At 36.5% G+C, this 19,018-nt stretch overlaps 1 protein-coding gene across 5 annotated transcripts in view; it reads left to right on the plus strand.

The window, feature by feature from the left end:
- Anapc10 (anaphase promoting complex subunit 10) overlaps nt 1–19,018 on the plus strand; it is a 77,156-nt gene that overhangs the window by 21,971 nt on the left and 36,167 nt on the right. For 4 of the 5 annotated variants that reach the window (XM_023705741.1, XM_023705738.1, XM_023705740.1 and 1 more), the window contains exon 4: nt 7,162–7,282. In XM_023705741.1, the coding sequence (XP_023561509.1) occupies nt 7,162–7,282 (121 nt within the window). The remainder of the gene's footprint in view (nt 1–7,161; nt 7,283–19,018) is intronic. The other variant, XM_023705739.1, reaches the window with a different exon arrangement.

Consider the following 19,018-nt stretch of genomic DNA (forward strand, 5'->3'; position numbering starts at 1 on the left):
TTTTTTTTTTTGGTGGAACCGGGGATTGAACTCAGGCCCTTGCACCTGCCAGGCATGTGCTTATCCTACTGAGCTATCTCCCCGGCCTCAAAATTTTTATTTTTTTAAAATGATTTCTAAAATTAAAGTGACATACATTGAATATCTGTATTTATTTGGAAAACTTCAGTATTTCTACATTTTTTTCTTTGGTGGCATATACTGTCCTGTTAGCTACTCAGAAAGTTTACAAAGAAATTTTCTTTATAACAGTTTGAATAGACTGTATTAATAACTGTTACCTATTGAATAAATGAAAGGATCCCCATCCCTGGTCCCCTGAAAGTTTCTCTTTGCAGTTAAGAAAAAACTACTAAGGCAAAGAGATGGAAGGGACAGATATAACAAGAAAATGAGGTATCGATATCCTTTGAGTAGATCATTTATAAATAAATGGAAAATAGGGGCATTTTTTGCTTCTAGAAAAGATTTAATAAATTGTTTTTTATTTGGTAGGGCTACTACTTTTAGAGTTTTGAAATTTGGTTTGTCTTCCTGAACAAACCAATAAAAGTGAAACAGGTGTCATTGCTTTGTATTGTCTGTGAACATCTTTGTTGTCTCACTTAAGGCAGTCAGTCTCGTTTTTGCTTCTTTGTTAAATCTACTACAGCATCCCGTGGCAGTTAGCCTTAAAAAACTCCACTGTATACTTAGAAAGATTGTGAAAAGGGGAAGATGACATTAGTATTTAAGAAAATAGTTGTGACCTTGCTAAATCGCTGAAAGGTCTTAAGGTTTCACATGGCTCTTTTAAGGTCATTTTTGTTGGGCAAAACTAGCTTCATTATTAAGGGTTGTGCATCTGAGGTCTCAAATGAATGTCCCAGCTATTTGAAAGAACTACACACGTTGTTCTTGGGAACTCTGATGTTCTAATGGGTCCCAGTCCTTTGTGACCTCTGGAATTATTTAACTTATCACTTCCAGTAATTGTTCTTTTCCCAGTGGTTATTCTTTGCCTGATCTTGTGGAATTCCACCCTACAATGTACAGATTGTTGTTCATAGAAAGACTCAAGGCCTCCAGATGAAGATTTTTTGTCTTTTCTCTATATAGCTTTCCCCTATCAATGTGGTGAGACTGCTGGCTTCTTTGCGACATTGCCTGAAGTCAGAACATCCAGTATTTGCCGGGTTCACCTATTTTCTTGTTCTTAGGAGTTATAGTCCTTTGCTATCTGTTTGTTGTTCAACGTCTGTAGACAATTCTTGCAAATATGTTTTCCGAGGATTCTGTTTGATTGTGATAGGAAGCAGGTCAGTACTAGTTATTCCTTCATGAACAGACATTCCAGACTATTTGAAAATTTTTCATTAAGGCCTTATAAAGATCCAATTAAATGTTTTTGTTGATTTAGACTTGAGTGAAAAATGACTAGTTTTAATATCCTGCTAACACTGATTAGAAACAAACTTTCCACAAAGAAGCTATTTTTTACCTTATGTTAGGAATGACAAACAATGTCTTTTATAAATAAGTCATTTGTTTGATTTTTGTTTGAGACAAATATGTGGACTGTATAATTTTTCTTTTCTCAATTTTCTGGTAAGAAGGAATGATAAACAGGATTTCTTAATCATTTTGTGTTTAAGTCTTAAAAACAAAGTTAAAATTTTTTAGATGTTATTAGAAAGTCTAAGTGTAGTTATAGACTTAGATTAAATTCTGGCTCCATGCTTTACTGGGTAAAGCATACTTGCTTAACCTGATTGGGGCCTCTGTTTCTTCATCTGTATTGTGGTTGTAATAATGCTTTGTTAATTAGAAATGCAAACTTGTAGTACAGGGCTCCTAATGACAGTGTTTTTAGTAAGATGGAAATTTATTTCTTCTACCTCTTTAGGTAAAAGAAACCTGGCATATATGGACCCAGATTCCTTGTCTTTGCATTCCTTCATTTTTAGTTCTTATCTTTACCTACAAGGTCACCTTATGATCCAAGTACCAATAAATCTTACCCATTACACCCTTAACTCCAACACAGGAAGCAGTAGGTGAAAAGGGGACATGCTTCCCTTTTTAAAAAACATTTTTAATTCTTTGTCCTTTTTATCTTCTTAGTTTCTCATATCTCTTTCTTTTCTTCCTCCAATTTTGCATGCATATGTCTAGCAATATGAACAACTAATTTGAAGACAACATTTCATTGCAGTAAGTGCTGTGAAATTCATATTTTGTTTAGTGAAATTCTGTGTCATTTGCAATTTTTCTGTTTTAATATTATTTTGTATTCTTTAAAAAATAAAAAAAACATTAAAAAATAAACTCATTTTATCATATACCATTGTGTTTAAATCATACTAGCTGAAACTTGGCCTGTGGTAAAACTTAGCTTAAAGTTTAGGGGCCACTGAGATAGCTCAATAGAATAAGCACTTGGCTGGGAAGGGCAAGGTCCTGAGTTCAATTCCCAGTACTGAGGGGGAAAAAAAAGAAAGTTATATCTTGGGCTAGGAAGATAGCCCAGTGACATAAGTTTGATTGTTGGTGCAAAAAAAGTTGTATCTTTTAATTGGATGTTATGAAGAAAGAAGGAAAAATGGAATATTAGATACACCTCTCACTAACGGCTTGTGTTGAATTTAAAATCATTTATTTGTTTGTTTGTTTATTTATTTGGCACAGGATCTCGCTGTGCAGCTCGGACTCTGTAGTGATCCACCTACCTCAGCCTCCCCAGCACTGGGAACACAAGCATGTGTCACCATGACTGGTTTCGGTGGGTGGCATGGCATGCAGTACTGGGAATTGAATCTGGGTCCCTGCGTTTGCCAGGCAGGTGCTTAGACCACTGAGCTATCTTCCCCAGCCCGTGTTGGATATTTTTTTTTTTTTTTTTTTTTTAGGGAAGGGTCTACAGAGTGTTTAGTGTCTCACTACTAGATTGGACTCATAATGATCTGCCTGTTTACAACGTCCCACAAGCTGGGATTACAGGCACGTGCCACCACGCCCAGTCTCAATTGCCATCTCAGCCCGCCCCTGGGGGCAGGGTTGGCATGGCAGGCCTGGGGATCAAACTCTCCCCTGCACCTGCTTGCTGGTGCTTTAATCCACTGAGCTATTTGGCTGGCCCTCTTAAAGTTGAGATGGTTTTTTTTTTTTTTTTTTGGCTGGCTCAGGCTTCCTTAAGAATGGGTCTTGGTAAGGCTGGTTTAACTGGGGATCGATGCACAGTATCCTGTGCCTGATTGCGTTTTCATGAACAGACGCTTAAACAACTTAGCTTACCTGGGTATTTGAACTTAAGGGGTTCCAAACTATATGAAAAATTGTACAAGAGACAACAGGTAGAGTCCAAAATTTCATCTTTATAAGACTGACAAAGATGAAATTGAGAAACATAACTGCATTGTATCTGTAGCCATGTGTTCTAATATGGAACCCTAAGATTAAAAAGTGTTATTCATCTACTTATAAAAATGCTTAACCAAGTAACACCTGCCTCCATTAAATTTGTGGCACGAAAGAATAAAGCAAATGTTTATTTCCTGCCTGTAGGTTTTTTTTTTTTCCCTAACAGAAAAGGATGAGGATAAAGTAGGTCCAGGCATATTAATCTGTTAGCAGGAATGGGGAAATGTAACACTTTCTCTTCTCCCTTTATGCAATGGCTCATCCAAATAGTTTTAACAAGTTGCCTGGTACATAGTAAGTGTTCATTATATGATGACTATTCCAATACACAGTGTTAGTAATTCAAGTAGCTGGCACTATGTCCCATGGTCTGTACTTTTAATCTTCCCATATACATTGATATTTGAGACACCACATGATTTTCTGGGCAGTATTTTTTTTGATTCATCATAAAATGAGATTGATAGTTTTAAGAGGCTTCATTATACTTTTTAGGATACTAGTTTTAAATTTTAATGAGGTTAAAGTTCCATGTAAATCTAATGAAACTTATGTATATACAGCATAAATTATACATATGATTTCTGAGTATACGTGTACCTTAGGAAAAGAACCCACGGCTTAGATAAAATTTAAGTAACTACAAACACCTACATATCACTGTAAGCTGGCATTAATAAGCCAATGTAAGTAATTAAAAGAAAGGCAATAGTGGTTAAGATTACATGGGCTAGGGACATAGCTCCAAAGCCTAAACACCTGCCTGGCAAGCTGAAAGACCTGAGTTTGATCCCCAGAACCACATGTTGTGTTGGCTTAAAACCCTGGTCGGGTGTGGTGGTGCTTGCTGGGAAGGCTGAGGCAGGAGGATCAGGTCTGAGTTATGTAGTGAGAGCTATGTAGTCTGAGCTATGTAGTGAGAACCTGTATCCAATAAGTAAATAAATTAATTTTAAAAAAAGATCATGTGAGATCACGTTTAATCTCTGACTTTGCACACCTGTTAGCTCTTTGACTTAAGTCAGTTTTTAATCTGAGTACAGTGTTATCATTTTTTTAAATCAGTAAAATAGTGACAGTAGTAGTTCCTGTATCACTAAGTCGAGGACAAATTGAAGTAAGATGTACAAAACATTTATGGACCAGACACAAAGTATTCACTAGCTATTTGCCACTATTTTTATTGTCACTAATGATTTATTGTGCTTTGCCTTTCCAGTCTTACCCTGCTTGTCTTGTAGGTTTTAGTGACAAAAGTATCCTGAATTTTATAACTTAGAAATAAAATTATTCAGAGCAAAGAGCTTGATCCTTTAGATATGATTTTTTAAAAAGTTTTTAATAGTAGTCTTTGTGATCTTTGTTCTCTTTATATTAAAGAAGACAATTTTCTTCATATTTAGGCTCATTAGAGAAAAGGTCTTAATTATGCTCTTCAAAGTTTCCAATTATTGTTTGCTTGCTTTTGTCTCATTCCCATCCCTCAGAAAGAGAAAGGTATCAGCTTAATGCCTTTGGCCTCTTGAGAACCTAGAAATGGCATTTGTTCTTTGTCAGAAGTGGTCTGAGGAAAAGTCCCTAACTTCCCCATTCTTTTTTGATAATAGAAGAGATGCACAAATACAGTTCTCTTAGGAGCTACAAACTTCCAGCTTTTTTATGGGCTGACTTTTGATGAACTACTTCTGTTCAAGTTTATTGTTATCAAGTTAGGGCCTGTTTACACTAGAATTTAACTTTTTAAGCAAATTGCAATATACTTATTTTTTATTGTGGTTACTTTTTGAAATTATCTTTTTTTCATGATGGTTGAGTGACAACTCATTCTGGAAAATTATTCAGAAAATATAGAATCATAAAGTAAAGGTCTCTTATAGTTCCACTCTGCCAGTCACTTTTACTTTTTTTATGATTCTGTCTAGACCCTTTTCTATAGTTGAATGTAGGTTAAAATTTTTATTTTACTCCAAAGTGCAATTTCCCTGTATGTGCTGTTTTCTGTTCTGCTTTTTTTCCTATCATAGTTATGTTTGTATGGTTATTTTAAAAAAAGATACTCTTCTACTTACAGTAAGCCTATTGTAAATTGAAAATGTACATTGAAATTATATTTAATGTAGCTAGTCTATTGCACATCATAGCTTAGCCACATAGTACAGCATAATGTAGGGTGTAATTGATTACCCTGGTGATTTCATGGCTGATTGCCTACCATTAGAAGAGTGTATCTCACTGCACATTGCTAGCCAGGGAGAAGATCTAAAAAACCTTTGTAGTATGGTTTCTATTCAATACTTACTGCTTTCACAACTATTTTAAAGCCACAGAATTGTAAATGAAACCATCATAAATCAGGGACTGTCTGTGTGCTGTTTTATTTTTGTATATTATTTTATTGAATGGATGTTAACTAGTTCCCTCTAGTTATGAGTAGTTATGTTGTTTATAATTTTATAGTAATTTAGTCACCTGTGAGTATTTTCCTGCATCTATTTTTTAAGTACTTGTGGTGCTGTTTTTTAAATGTTGAATTAGTGGGTCAACTGGCATCTGACTCAGAAAGTACCCTTCTTTAATCACAGTTATGTATTACTCATTGTATTATTTTCCAATGTAATAGTATCGATATCTTTGTATATTAATTTTTCTTTATTTTGTTCTTAGAAATTGAATATCTTGTATTTTTGCCCTGCTTGCTTTTTTGTGAGGTTAATTTTCTGTTTTCTGGTATATTTCCCTATAATATGTATATTTTGAAAACAAGCACAATTTTAGTTCTTGCGTTATATAGCAGGTTATGCTTTCTGCTTTTGAAAGAACTGAGTGCTTTAGAGACTGAGTTTCTCACTTAGCAGGTTATTTTCAGATATTAATATGTTGGAAATTAAGTAACTAGTAAATAAAACCAAAGCTTGCTAGAGTTCTTTCCTTATCTAATGTATGATTAAAGATGATGGAAATTCTTAATGCTTATTTGCACATAGAGGTATTGTACCTGATTTGGCTTAGCTGTTTCTTCTTCGCTGACATTTAGCCCTTTTTTCTTTTTCTTTTTTTAAATATTGGTATTTGGCACAGGGTCTGACTATGCAGCTTGGACTTGTAGTGATCCTCCTGTTTTCAGCCTCCCCAGTGCTGGGATTACAGGTGTGTGCCAACATGCCCAGACTTTGTGGCTGGTTCAGTGTGCCCCTGGCTGGGGATCTAACCCCCAGTCCCTGTGCTTGCCTAAGCAAGCAGTTAGTCCACTGAGCTGTCTGGCCAGCCCGACATTTAGCTTTTGATCATGATGTCTTTGTAAGTAAAATATTATACCTTTACCTACAGTTGTACATACTTTTCCTTTTTATTACTGTTGAAATGAAAACAAAATGGAAATTACTGATTCAAACACTCACTTTAGTAAATATTCTTTTGAACATCAGAAGAAAGGTGCATTGAAAATAATCTTTCTTTAATTTTTTTTTTTTAGATTTTTATTCTTTTGGTAGAGGGTCTCACTACACAGTTCAGACTTGTAGTGATCCTTCTGTCTCAAGCACCGGAATTACAGGCGTGTCCTCCCCAACACTGGAATTACAGGCGTGTGCCACTATGCCTGGTTTTGGGGTTGCAAGGGGTACCTGGAAAGCCCGGGCCACCACGCATCCAGACCTTGTGCTTGCCAGGCAGATGTTGAGCCCACTGAATTATCTCCCCAGCCCCTGGAAATAATCTTTCTGTATGACAAAGTATATGTTGCTTTTTTTAAATTCCTTTTAGAAGAAAAACAACAGTGAAGACATTATGTATTTATGCCGACTACAAGTCTGATGAAAGCTACACACCAAGCAAGATCTCAGTCAGAGTAGGAAATAATTTTCATAATCTTCAAGAAATTCGGGTATGTCTTTTCAATTTTTAAAATGTCTTCCTTTAATTCTTGTTCTTTAGAAAATAGTTCCAGTTGCCATTTGATTAGATTAAAATTTTAACATATTAAAGGAAATTGTTTTGATATAGAAGAAAATAGATTTGTATATATTTTTTATTTTCTGTTGAATTCTGATTATCATTTGTGTTTTCCTTGATATTTTATTATGGAAATTTTTGGATACAGAAAATTAATTAAAAGAATTGTACAGTGAATACTAATATATTTGTCTCCTGAATTTTTCAGTTATTGTTTTGCTGTATTTACATTAAAATTTGTTAATCTTATATTTTATGCATTTCAGAATAAGTTGCAGGTATCTGTATTTTCATCCTTAATATTTCAGCTGAATACATTAGTAGAACTATGAATATTTTAAGGATAAAATTGATGTATAGCTTTACACAAATCTTATTTAGATTATTTGGTGAGTTTTGACAGATGAATAGCCTCAAACTCCTTTAAGATGTAGAACATTTCCACTGCCATAGAATATTCTTTAATATCCTTTCAAGTCTGTCTATACTTCCACTCTAGTATCCAAGATAAATAATGTTTTAGTTTCATTTCATTTCTTTTTTTTTTTTTGGTGGAACCGGGGATTGAACTCAGATCCTTGCGTTTGCCAGTCAAGCGCTTATCCTACTGAGCCATCTCCCCGGCCCCAAATACAAAGAGTCGGGATGGGGGTGCGAACCGGCAACCTCGCGCTCCAGAGCCTGGCGTGGAGACCGCCGCTCTAGGTCGCTGCCTCATTTCATTTCTGTAGATCTGTTTTTTATGTTCTAGAATGTCATAGGTGGAGTCATATAGGATATAACTTTTATATAAGAATTCCTTCACTCAACCTAATTTTGAGGGGATTTGTTATGTTATGGCATGTATTAGCACATCATTCTCTTTTATTTCTTTGTTGTATTCTCTTGTTTTAATAAACCACTAATTATTTTAATTTCTTGAAACTATTAGGTAGTGTTTTTATGACTTGAATTGTACTGTTCCCCTAATATTAGCATTTTAGAGATATTATCAGTGACTTTGAATTGTGCTCTTGTGAAACTCTGGTTCTTAGTATTTTTTTTTGCCAGAAAAATTACTGAACCAAAGTAATCTTTAAAATCAGTTGTTCTGGGGCTGGGGAGGTAGCTCAGTAGGATACGCTTTTGCCTGGCAAGTGCAAGAACCTGAGTTTAATCCTCGGTTCTGGGGAAAAAAAAATATTAAAAAAAAAATCAGTTCTAAGAAATCTGGGAAGAGCTAAGTAATATTTGGAAGACATCTAGTTAACTTAGATGTTAAACATAGTTGATTTAGTGTTTATATTAAGATCTTGTTTCCACAGTTATATTTCTTATAATAAACTACTGAGTGAAAATCACAGGTACTGTCATTTATAGCTTAGGTACATTGGATCATCTGTGTATAACTGGGTGAAATTCCACATGAACATGGTGATTCTTTTAATGTGCTGTTGTACACAGTTTGCTAGTGTTTTATTGAGGAATTTTTGCATGTGCAGTTTTCAGGGATGTTGAGATATATATATATATATATATATTTTTTTTTTTTTTCCCATTGTACTCTTCTTGTCTTTGGCATCAGGGTAATGCTTGCTTCATAAAGTGAATATAAAAGTGTTCTGTCTTCCTTACTGTATTAGCTTTCTCCTCTCTGGAAAATAATACCCACTGCACACATCTTAATGAAAGAAAGGCTTAATGTAGCATATAGTTTCAGGAGATTAAGTCCATCTCTAAGGCAGAAACATCATGATGAAGAGGAGTGGAAGAGGAAGCTTCCCAGTGCATGGTGGGCAGGAAACAGAAGAGGGGAACAATGCCAAAGAGTAGGGAGGCAGTGACAGTATAAACCCAAAGTCACACTTCCTTGACCCAGCCAGTTACATGCTTTACTAATCTTTTGGGTGACTTCCAAGCCAATCAAGTTGACACAGTTAAGCTTAACTGTCATCAAGTGGTTTTGTTTTTTTTTTAAAGAAGTTTAAGAAGTGTATTAGTCATTCATTTAAAAAATATACATTCAGCAGTGAAGCTATCAGGTCTTGGACATTCTTGATGGGAAACTTTTTATTACTTATTCTATTTTTGTACACACTATTGGTTTATTTGGATTTTTCTATTTCTTCATAACTTAGCCTGGGTAGGTAAATAGTAAGTTTCTACGAATTATCCTTTTCTAGGAATAATTTGTTGTTGTAAAATTGTAGTTGCTTCTTATGATCTTATATATTTCTGTGGTAATGTTTCCTCTTTAGTTCTGATTATCTTTTTGGAAAACAACTCAGTTTTGTTGATATTTCCTGTTTTTTTTTAAGTTTATTTTTAGCTTATATCTGTCCTGAAATTATTTCCTTCCTTCTGATGTCAAGCTTTGTTTCTTCTTTTTCTAGTTCTTTGAGGGATAAAATAAGGTTGTTTATTTGAAATCTTTGTCATAGAGGTTTGTTACTATGAATTTTCTCATTAGAACAGCTTTTGAAGCGTCCCGTTGGTTTGGCATGTTATATTTTCATTCTCATTTGTTTTAAGATACTTTAAATTTTCCTTTCCAATTTCTTCTTTGTTCTATTGCTTGTTTGGGAGCATGCTGTTTCATTTCCACGTATTTGTGAAGTTTATGAAATTTCTCCTATGTTAAATTTCATATAATTATGGTCAAAAAGATATTTTATATGATTTCAGTCTTCTTAAATTTATTAAACTTGATTGGGTTTCAACATATGATCTGTTCTGGAGAATGTTTCCAGTGTGCTTGAGAAAAACATATATTCTGTTTCATGAAATGTTCTATGCATATGTTAAGTCTCCTTGGTTTAAAATACAGTATAAATCTAAGGGTCGGCGAGATATCACTAACAGATCTGTCTAATAAATGCTAACGGAAATTTTTCCAGCTGAAAGAAAAAGATGCTGAATAGTAATATGAAAGTGTATTGCAAGTATAAAACTTAGTGGCAAAGTAAATACATGATCAAACTGAGAATACTCTGATACTGTAATGATGGGGTATATAACATTTGTACTTTTTGTATGAAGGTTAAAAAAAACCCCGCAAAATATGGAAGAGGGCTGGTGAGATAGCTCAGGTAATGGGGCCAGGGTCCACCAAGAAGGTGAAGAGGACCAGTGAGATAGCTCAGCAGACTAAGCACCTGCTTAGGCAAGCTCAGGGACTGGGGTTTAATCCCTGGCACCACATACCGTGAGGGCCCCACCTCTGGACACACTGAGCTGGCCACCCAGTCCAGGTGTGGTGGCACACACCTGTAATCCCAGCACAGGGGAGGCTGAGAACAGGAGGATTGCTATGAGTCTGAGCCTAGGCTGACTTCACCTCCTGTCTCAGCCTCCTGAATGTTGGAATTGCAGGTGTGTGCCATTAAATCCAGTTTGTATATTGTTTCTTGGTTGTTTTGTTGTTCCTCTATTCCGTCTCTGTCTTTATGATTAGGTAATTTTATGTAATGATATGCTTTGATCCTTCCATATTATCTTTTTTTCTTTCTTTTTTTGTGGGGTCTTACTATGCAGCTCTGACTCATAGTGATCCTCCTGTTTTCTGCCTCCCTAGTGCTGGGATTACAGGTGTACGCCACCATGCCCAGACTCCATCACTGGCTTAGCACACCTGAGAGCAGGGCTGGTGTTGCATGCTGTGCCAGGGATTGAACCCTGGCCCCATACCCTGAGCTATCTCGCTGGCCCTCTTCCATATTATCTTGTTGTTGTTGTTTTTTTTTAACCTTCATACAAAAAGTACAAATGTTATATACCCCATTATTACAGTATCAGAGTATTCTGAGTTTGATCATGAACTTATTTTGCCACTGAATTTTATACTTGCGATATATTTTCATGTTACTATTTAGCATCCTTTTCTTTCAGCTTGAAAAATTTCCATTAGCGTTTATTAGACAGATCTGTTAGTGATAAAGTCCCTTAGCTTTTTGGAAGAAATGTTTTGATTTTTCCTCTATGTCTGAAGGACAGCTTTTCTAGGTGCAGTATTCTTCACTGACAATTTTTCCTTCAGCACATTGAATATATCATACTTTCTCCAAGGCTGTGTGTTTCTACTGCTAGTGTTAATTCAAAATCATCTGTATATGTTTTGTTTAGTTTCTCTCTCTCTCTGCTTTTAGGATCCTCTTTGTTTTTGATAGTTTGATTATTTCTTGATATTGGCTTATTTAGACTGAAATTGATTAGAGTTATTTGACCTTCTTGTGCCTGGATATTTTTTGTTTTCCCAGATTTGAAAAGTTTTTTGCTATTAACTCTTTAAATAATCTTAATTCTTTAAGCCATGTCTTCTTCACCTTTTATTTTTTTGGGGGGGCGGCTCAGCCCACCCTGGGGGCAGGCTGGCACCGCTTGTGGTGCTAGGGATTGAACTGTGGTCCCTGAGTGCTTGCCTAAAGTTGCCTAAGCAGATGCGCTAAACTGCTGATTTTTTTTTTTTTTTTTTTTTAATGCCAAGATAAGAAACAGTTTATTATAGAGAAAAGAAAAATTTCTTATCCAAAATATAGAAATCTGTACAACTTTGCCATAATCAATATACATGAACTGTACAAATTTACACCAGTTCATAATTTACTAAATAAAAGATGACTAACAAAGTTTACAAAATAGATGGTGGTTTGTGGAAAAAGACTTTTACCCAATTAAGTAAAAGGAAAGTTACAAACCAGACCTCCACTTTCTAAAAATAAGAAGTTTACTCAGTCTTAGAAAACTACAAGCTAGCAAATGCTAGGGAGCAAGGTCCTAGGCTGGTTTCAGTTTCTCCCGCTGAGCTATCTTGCTGGCCCTCTTCAGCTTCTTGAATCCCATAATGTAAATATTTATCCTTTTCATACTGCCTCATAAATTCTATAAGCTTTCATTTGTTTTCATTGTTTTTCTCTTTCTACTATATTTTCAAATAACCAATTTTCAGCATAGATTCTTCTGATTGATCAGTTCTCTTTTCAGTGTTGCCTTTTGCATTTTAAAATTTTACTCATTGTACTTTTTAGATCCAGAATTTGTTTCACTGATTGATTGATTGATTGATTGATTGATTGATTGATTTGGTACTAGGGATCAAACTTAGGACCTTGTGCTTGCCATGCAGGTACTTATTCCACTGAGCTATCTTCCTGGCCAATTACGTATTTAGTATAGGGTCTCACTCTGTAGCTCAGAAGTGGGGCCAGTACAGCATGTGGTGCCAGGGTTTGAACCTAGTCCTTGCTTTTTTCAGGTAGGTGCTTAGACTACTTAGTTAAACTTCAATCCATTTAAATTTCTCATTTTGATCATTTATTATCTTTCAAAGTGTTTTTCTGTATTTCCTTGAAGTTTATTCAGCTTGTGATTCTTAAGGCAATTATCTTGAATTCATTATCAGATAGTTCATGAGTGTCCATTTTTTTAGAGTTAGTAATCGGTACATTATTTTGTTCCTTTGATGGTATATTTCCCTAACTTTTCTTGATTCTTGTGGCCATATTTTATTGCCTTTGTATTTTAACAAGTAAGAATTTATCTATTTTTTTAAAAAAATTATGTGCTTGGTACAGGGTCTCACTATGCAGCTCAGACTTGTAGTGATCCTCCTGTCTCAGCCTCCACAACACTGGGATTACAGGCATGTACCACCACACCTAGTTTGGGGGTGGGTATAGCATGTGGTATCAGGGAATTAAACCCGAGTCCTTGTGCTTGCCTAGGCAGGCACTTAGATTGCTGAACTATCTCCACAGCCCTATTCATTCTTTGTAGACATGCTTTGTCTGGGAAAGCTCATCAACAGTAGGACCATCCAGAGATTCTGAGAGTTTGATGTGGGCCATGAATGTACTTCCTGCTAGAGCCTCTGGTAGGCTGGCCTGGTATCTGGGTCTGAAGAACTGGACCTGTGGCCTGAGTCCATGAGTGTAGTATTAGAGCCTGTTTCTGTGAGGGACAGCCTGAAGTCAGTGTCTATAGTTGCTTTTGGGGTATTCTTTATGCTCAGTTTTCTGGGACCTTCTAAGAGCTGGCCTGATGCCTAAGTCTACTGAAATAGGCCTAGACTCCATGGCTTAGTGCTAGCATAGACCTGGGCTTGGATCTTGAGTCTATAGGAGCTTGCTTGGAGGCATTCTGAAGGCATCAGGATTTACTTGGGGTGGACTTAGGCCTGGGGTCTGGTAAAGTAGCCTGATGCTGGAGGAAGCAAGGAGAGTAGGCCCACAGCATGAAAATATGGGTGTTGGCCAGAAGTTCAAATCTTTAAGGACCAGCTTGGATCCTATGGCTACAGAAGCCAACCTGGAAGTGGGCCCACAGGGATGGTCCAGGGTCATGGATCCATGGTTGCCAGCCTAGCACTGGGGCTGTAGAGCCAGTGTGACAGTGAGCAGGCCTTGAGCATTTTTATGTGTTTATCAGCCTGATGGCATTAGGCCACAGGTACTGTGGCCCTGGGCTGGGCATGCAACCTGGGTCTGTGTGGGCCAAGCCAGCTTTGTGCCAATTTAGAACCTAGGAAAAGTCTGCATTAGACTGCTGGGTAGAAGGATCTCTGAGTACAAGCCTGATGACTAGGGCTTTGAGCACTGGCATCATATTTGAAAATATGTCAAGCCAGGGGCCATTGGCCAGCTTGATGCAGAGAACTTCTAGAATATAGGGTTTCCAGGGCTGGTCTGGACCTGGAACATACCTAGGTATCAAACCTGTGGCAGTTGGCTTGGTGGTAGGGCAGCTTGAAGCCTAAGTATGGAAGGCAGGTCTAGAGCCTGGTGTTGTAGGATTTGGCTGTGTGCCAGGATATGTCTGGAGTTCTGTCCATGAGCATGCTGGACATGTTTTCTGGAGCTCGCGTTTACCGAATTGGGCCGCACTCTGAGGTCTGAGGCAAAGTGCAAAGCTCGTTTCCTTCTTCCTACCTCAAGAGAAGTGTTTATCTCTTTCCTTGCTGTCTGCCTAGGAAGGGTACATAATATAAAAGTGTGCTTCCTGTTCTCTTTAATACATTTTTTTTCTTATTTATGTGCTACACACAGGCTTTTGCGAAGGTACTTTTGTGGGCAAATGTGGATAGTTGTACAGTTTGATATTTCTGTGAGAAGGGAAGTATTAGAAAATCCTGTTTCATCATCTTTCTGACATCCATACTCGTTTGTTGCTTTAAGGTGACTATCTGGTCTTCTTTTTTTTTTATTTTTATTTTTTTTTCAAAGTTTTATTGACAAACAGATAGCAATGAGACAGTTTCAAATCAAATCGGAAGGACAGTTTCAACAAATAATACACTGCATATATTCTTCTTAGTGGTTAATTGCTATACAAGATGCGGACTTGTGATCCTATTTACAAACACCATTAGAACAAATCATTCTATTCATTAAGAGAATGCAACTATATATCTATCCCAACCTCTTTGAATACACAGATACAAAATGGACATTCATCTGTATACCCCATTTTTTCTAAGTTCCGTTATTGAATATTATAGGTGTGTAAACTCAGCAAAATATTCTAAAAGAGTCCTGTAGCCTATAATAGCATTGGGTCTTATATTTAACTGGCAATGTCAGAAATTATTGACCTGAGTCCCCCACAGCTCTATCTGGTCTTCTTGACAGTTGTCTTACTTTAATATTAAAAAACTTTTCTCAATTAAAAATACAAAACTTTCTTGAGAAATAATTTTTTTGAGATAGAGTTTCACAAGGTTCTCAGAATAGCAGGACTACTAGAATGCACAATTGTGCTTGGCTGAGAAAGAACTTTGTTTTTGAAAAGTTGTGACAGATTTTTTTTTATTGTTTATTTTTTTTGTTTGATTGACCAGTATGTTTTTCCCATACTGGAATAAATTTATAAATATATCAGCTCTTAATTTTCTTTTTTCTGGAGGAACCAGGGATTGAACTCAGGTCTTTGCGCTTGTGAAGCAAGCTCTTACTTTACTGAGCTATCTCCCCGGCCCCAGCTCTTAATTTTCTTAAGTACTTCTGTTCATTCCAGTGCTTTTTAAATTGACTATTTAAAATTATTTTCCTTGTCATGTTTGTATTTCACCAATTGCTAGCCTTCTTTACATATCAGATATATTTAATAAGTGCTCAGTGCTCCAAAGATATTTCTTACAATTTGTTAAATATTTAGTATTGATCAAAATATATCATTAATATTGAGGAGACTTTTATGAGTAGAGTTATCTTGTTTTAGTTTACTAACTGAAGATTTTCCTAATTCTTCAGGTAGTTTTTATGGTACACTACATTTTGGTGTGTGGTGTGTATTAGAAATGGCCACTAGATGTCACTGTTGTCTTTACTTTTTAGGTTCCATGCCTAAGGTAGCCTTGTATTAGTTTTTCCTGGAGTATATATATTCAAGAACTCTAATTCATTTTGTACATCTTTTGTATGAAGTGTACATCTCCGTACAAAATTTCAAGATTTATATATAGTAGATGTTTTATATTCCAAGTTTTGTTAACACTAAACAATTTTGAGAGGTTAATAGGAAAAACTAAGTGATACTTTAGTTTTTTTCATTGTTGTTTTTAATGTATTTAGTACAAAGTTTCAATATGCAGCTTGGACTCATAGTGATCCTCTTCTTTTCAAGCTTCCCAATGCTGGGATTATGTGCATGCTTCACCATGCCCGAACTCAGTTGCTGGCTCAGTGCACCCAGGGGCAGAGCTAGTGCAGCATGTGGTGCCAGGGATCGAACCCTGGTTCCTACACTTGCCTAAAGCAGATGCTTAGTCCGCTGAGCTATCTTGCTGGCCCTTTAAGTGGTATTTGGACCTTGTAGAATACTTTCAAACTAGTCTTTGCTTTTATTAAATCACTTAAGTGGTAAAACATTAGCTGTAGTCTCTTAGTTTTTTCTTCTTGTATTGTGGTGACCACACACCCTCCTGAGACTACTAATCCAACATATTAGCAGGTGATAAGTTGTTTTCAGGAAGAACTTTTGTTTTTTTTTAAATGTATTTATTTAGACAGGGTCTATGGGATCTCACTACACAGATCGGACTTGTGATCCTCCTGTTTTCAGCCTCCCAAGTGCTGGGCTCACAGGTGTGCACCACCACTCCCAGTCTCAATTACCATCTCAGTGTACCCTGGGGGCAGGGCCAGAGGCATGCTGGGGATTGAACCCTGGTCCCTGTGCCTGCCTAAGCAGGCGCTTTAATCCCCTGAGCTATCTGGCCAGCCCTGGAAGAATTTAATGAACATACTGCTTTTCTGTCATAGTTTTCACTAAGGAACCATAAATTTGGGATATTGCTTAAAAACATTAGTGCCTCTGGGCTGGCCAGATAGCTGAGCAGATTAAAGTGCCTGCTTAGGCAGACACAGGGGCCAGGGGTTCGATTCCCAGCCTGCCTTGCTGGCCCCACCCCTGGGGCGCCCTGAGACAGGGATTGAGACTGGGCATGGTGGCGCACACCTGTGATCCCAGTGCTCAGGAGGCTGAAAAACAGGAAAGATCACACAAGTCTGATCTGTTTAGTGAGACCCTGTTCTAAATACATTAAAAGAAAAATATTAGTGCCTTATCCTTTGTAGTTTAGAATATGAAGGATACTTTCCTTCTTTAATTGTACACTTTTATATCTGATTTGTTCTGTACATCATTTTCTTTTATCAGTTAAAGACTAAGTACTTAACATTTTATTTATTTATTTATTTTTGGTAGAACCGAGGATTGAACTCAGGCCCTTGCACTTGCCAGGCAAGCACTTATTCTACTGAGCCATCTCCCCGGCCCCTTAATATTTTATTTTTAAAGGCATGATAAAGTAGATTATTATTTTATTTTTAACATTTAAGATCTACATACTTATAAAAAAGAGTTTCACTTGTAACTCAGGTATCAAGATAGTCAAAGTACTGTAAATGTTTATGAACGTTTTAGAGCCATCATTTTATTAGTTGTAGAACTGATTTAATTGAGTGGAAAATACAACAAAATCTTTTTATGTTTTTCCATGGATACTTGCCCACTGAAAATAGAATATGTTCGAGTGTTGAATGGGTTTTCCTTTTTTTTACTTCCTAAAAATTATGGATTTGTTTGTCTGAAACACTTAAAATACTTATTTTTCTGTACTTTATTGTTACTAAATAAACTAAAAAATTAAAGATGAGAACAGTAAATGACTATCCCACTTACCTCAAAATTATTCTTTTTCTAGGGCCAGCTGAATGGCTTAGCGGATTAAAGCTCCTGCAAGCAGGTGCAGGGTCCAGGGGTTGATCCCTGGGCCTGCTGTACTGTCTCTGCCCCCAGGGTGGGCTGAGATGGCAATTGAGACTGGGCGTAGGGGCGTGCGCTTCTAATCCCAGTTCTTGGGGGACTATAAACAGGTGGATCACTGTAAGTCTGATTTAGTAGTGAGACCCTGAACACTGTAGACCCCTTCCTAAAATACAAAAATTTTTTTTTTCTCTTTCTATCATGTATCCTCCATTTCAGTTATGAATCTATATTATGTCTAGATCTTTGTTACCTCTACTAATAAATGGCTATGAAGGATCAAGCCCTCCCTTTCATTGTCTAGATTGTGTATTTTAACTTCTTTACGTGAGGAAGGGCTTAAAACAGACTTCTGAATAGTTTGCGAGTTGTAAAACTGGATTTGGCCAAATGGAATATTTGTGTTGCCAGAAGTGAGTTTAGTTATGCTACTTATGAATGTCAGAATCCTTCATCTCATTGTGTTACTTTTGTGCATGAAATGTTATTTAATGAATGTTTTTGTATAAAGATGTTTTAAAAATTTTATTGTTATATTTTGGCACAATATTGTTCTTTTGCTTTGAGAAAGGAAGGTATATGTGAAGAAATTTTTTTGCCATTAAGAATTTTGAACCAAAGAGCACTGCATCTTTCATGGGACTGTTAACATTTTAGAAAACATTTTCAGCTGAAATTCACTTAATGCACTTCTGAATTTGCTAACTAGTTGCATGTCTGTTTAAAAAGTATTATGGAGGAGCCAGGGAGATGGCTCAGTGGAATAAGCCCTTCCCTGGCAAGCACGAGGGCCTGAGTTCAATCCCCGGTTCCATAAATAAATAAATAAATAAATAACTATTATGGAAACTTTTATACTTAAATGTGATACTAAAGTGATATAACTCATAATTGTGACGGATCTCACTATTATTATTTTTATTTTCTGTGTTCAGGACAGGGTCTACAGGGTCACACTACAAGATCCGACTCATAGAGATTCTCCTGTTTTCAGCCTCCCAAGTGTTGGGAGTATAGGCGTGTGCCACCAACCCAGTCTCAGTTGCTGTCTCAGGGTGCCCTGGGAGGCGGGGCTGGAACGGCATGCTAGGGATTGAACCTTGGCCTTTGCTGCTGCACTCTGCCTAAGCAGGTGCCTGCTGAGCTATCAGGCCGGCCCTCTATTATTTTTATGCTATTACATGAAAAACAACTTGTTAGCTTACTATTAAGCAGATATTTTCAGCATACATGAAAGTTTTCCTTTGGTTCATTATTAGTATTTTGTTTCTAAAATTTGTAATGGTGAAAGGATTAAAAATTGGCAACACAAAACTGAGCACTTAGGTGAATTTTAACTGTTGTCTTCAGATTATAAAGCTATTACCAGGTGATTTTAATTTTCTTAAGAAAAGGCTTGAAAACAGGTGTGGTGATACATGCTGATAAA

Source organism: Octodon degus, unplaced genomic scaffold (assembly GCF_000260255.1).
Source record: "Octodon degus isolate 3935 unplaced genomic scaffold, OctDeg1.0 scaffold00227, whole genome shotgun sequence".
Taxonomy (NCBI): domain Eukaryota; kingdom Metazoa; phylum Chordata; class Mammalia; order Rodentia; family Octodontidae; genus Octodon; species Octodon degus.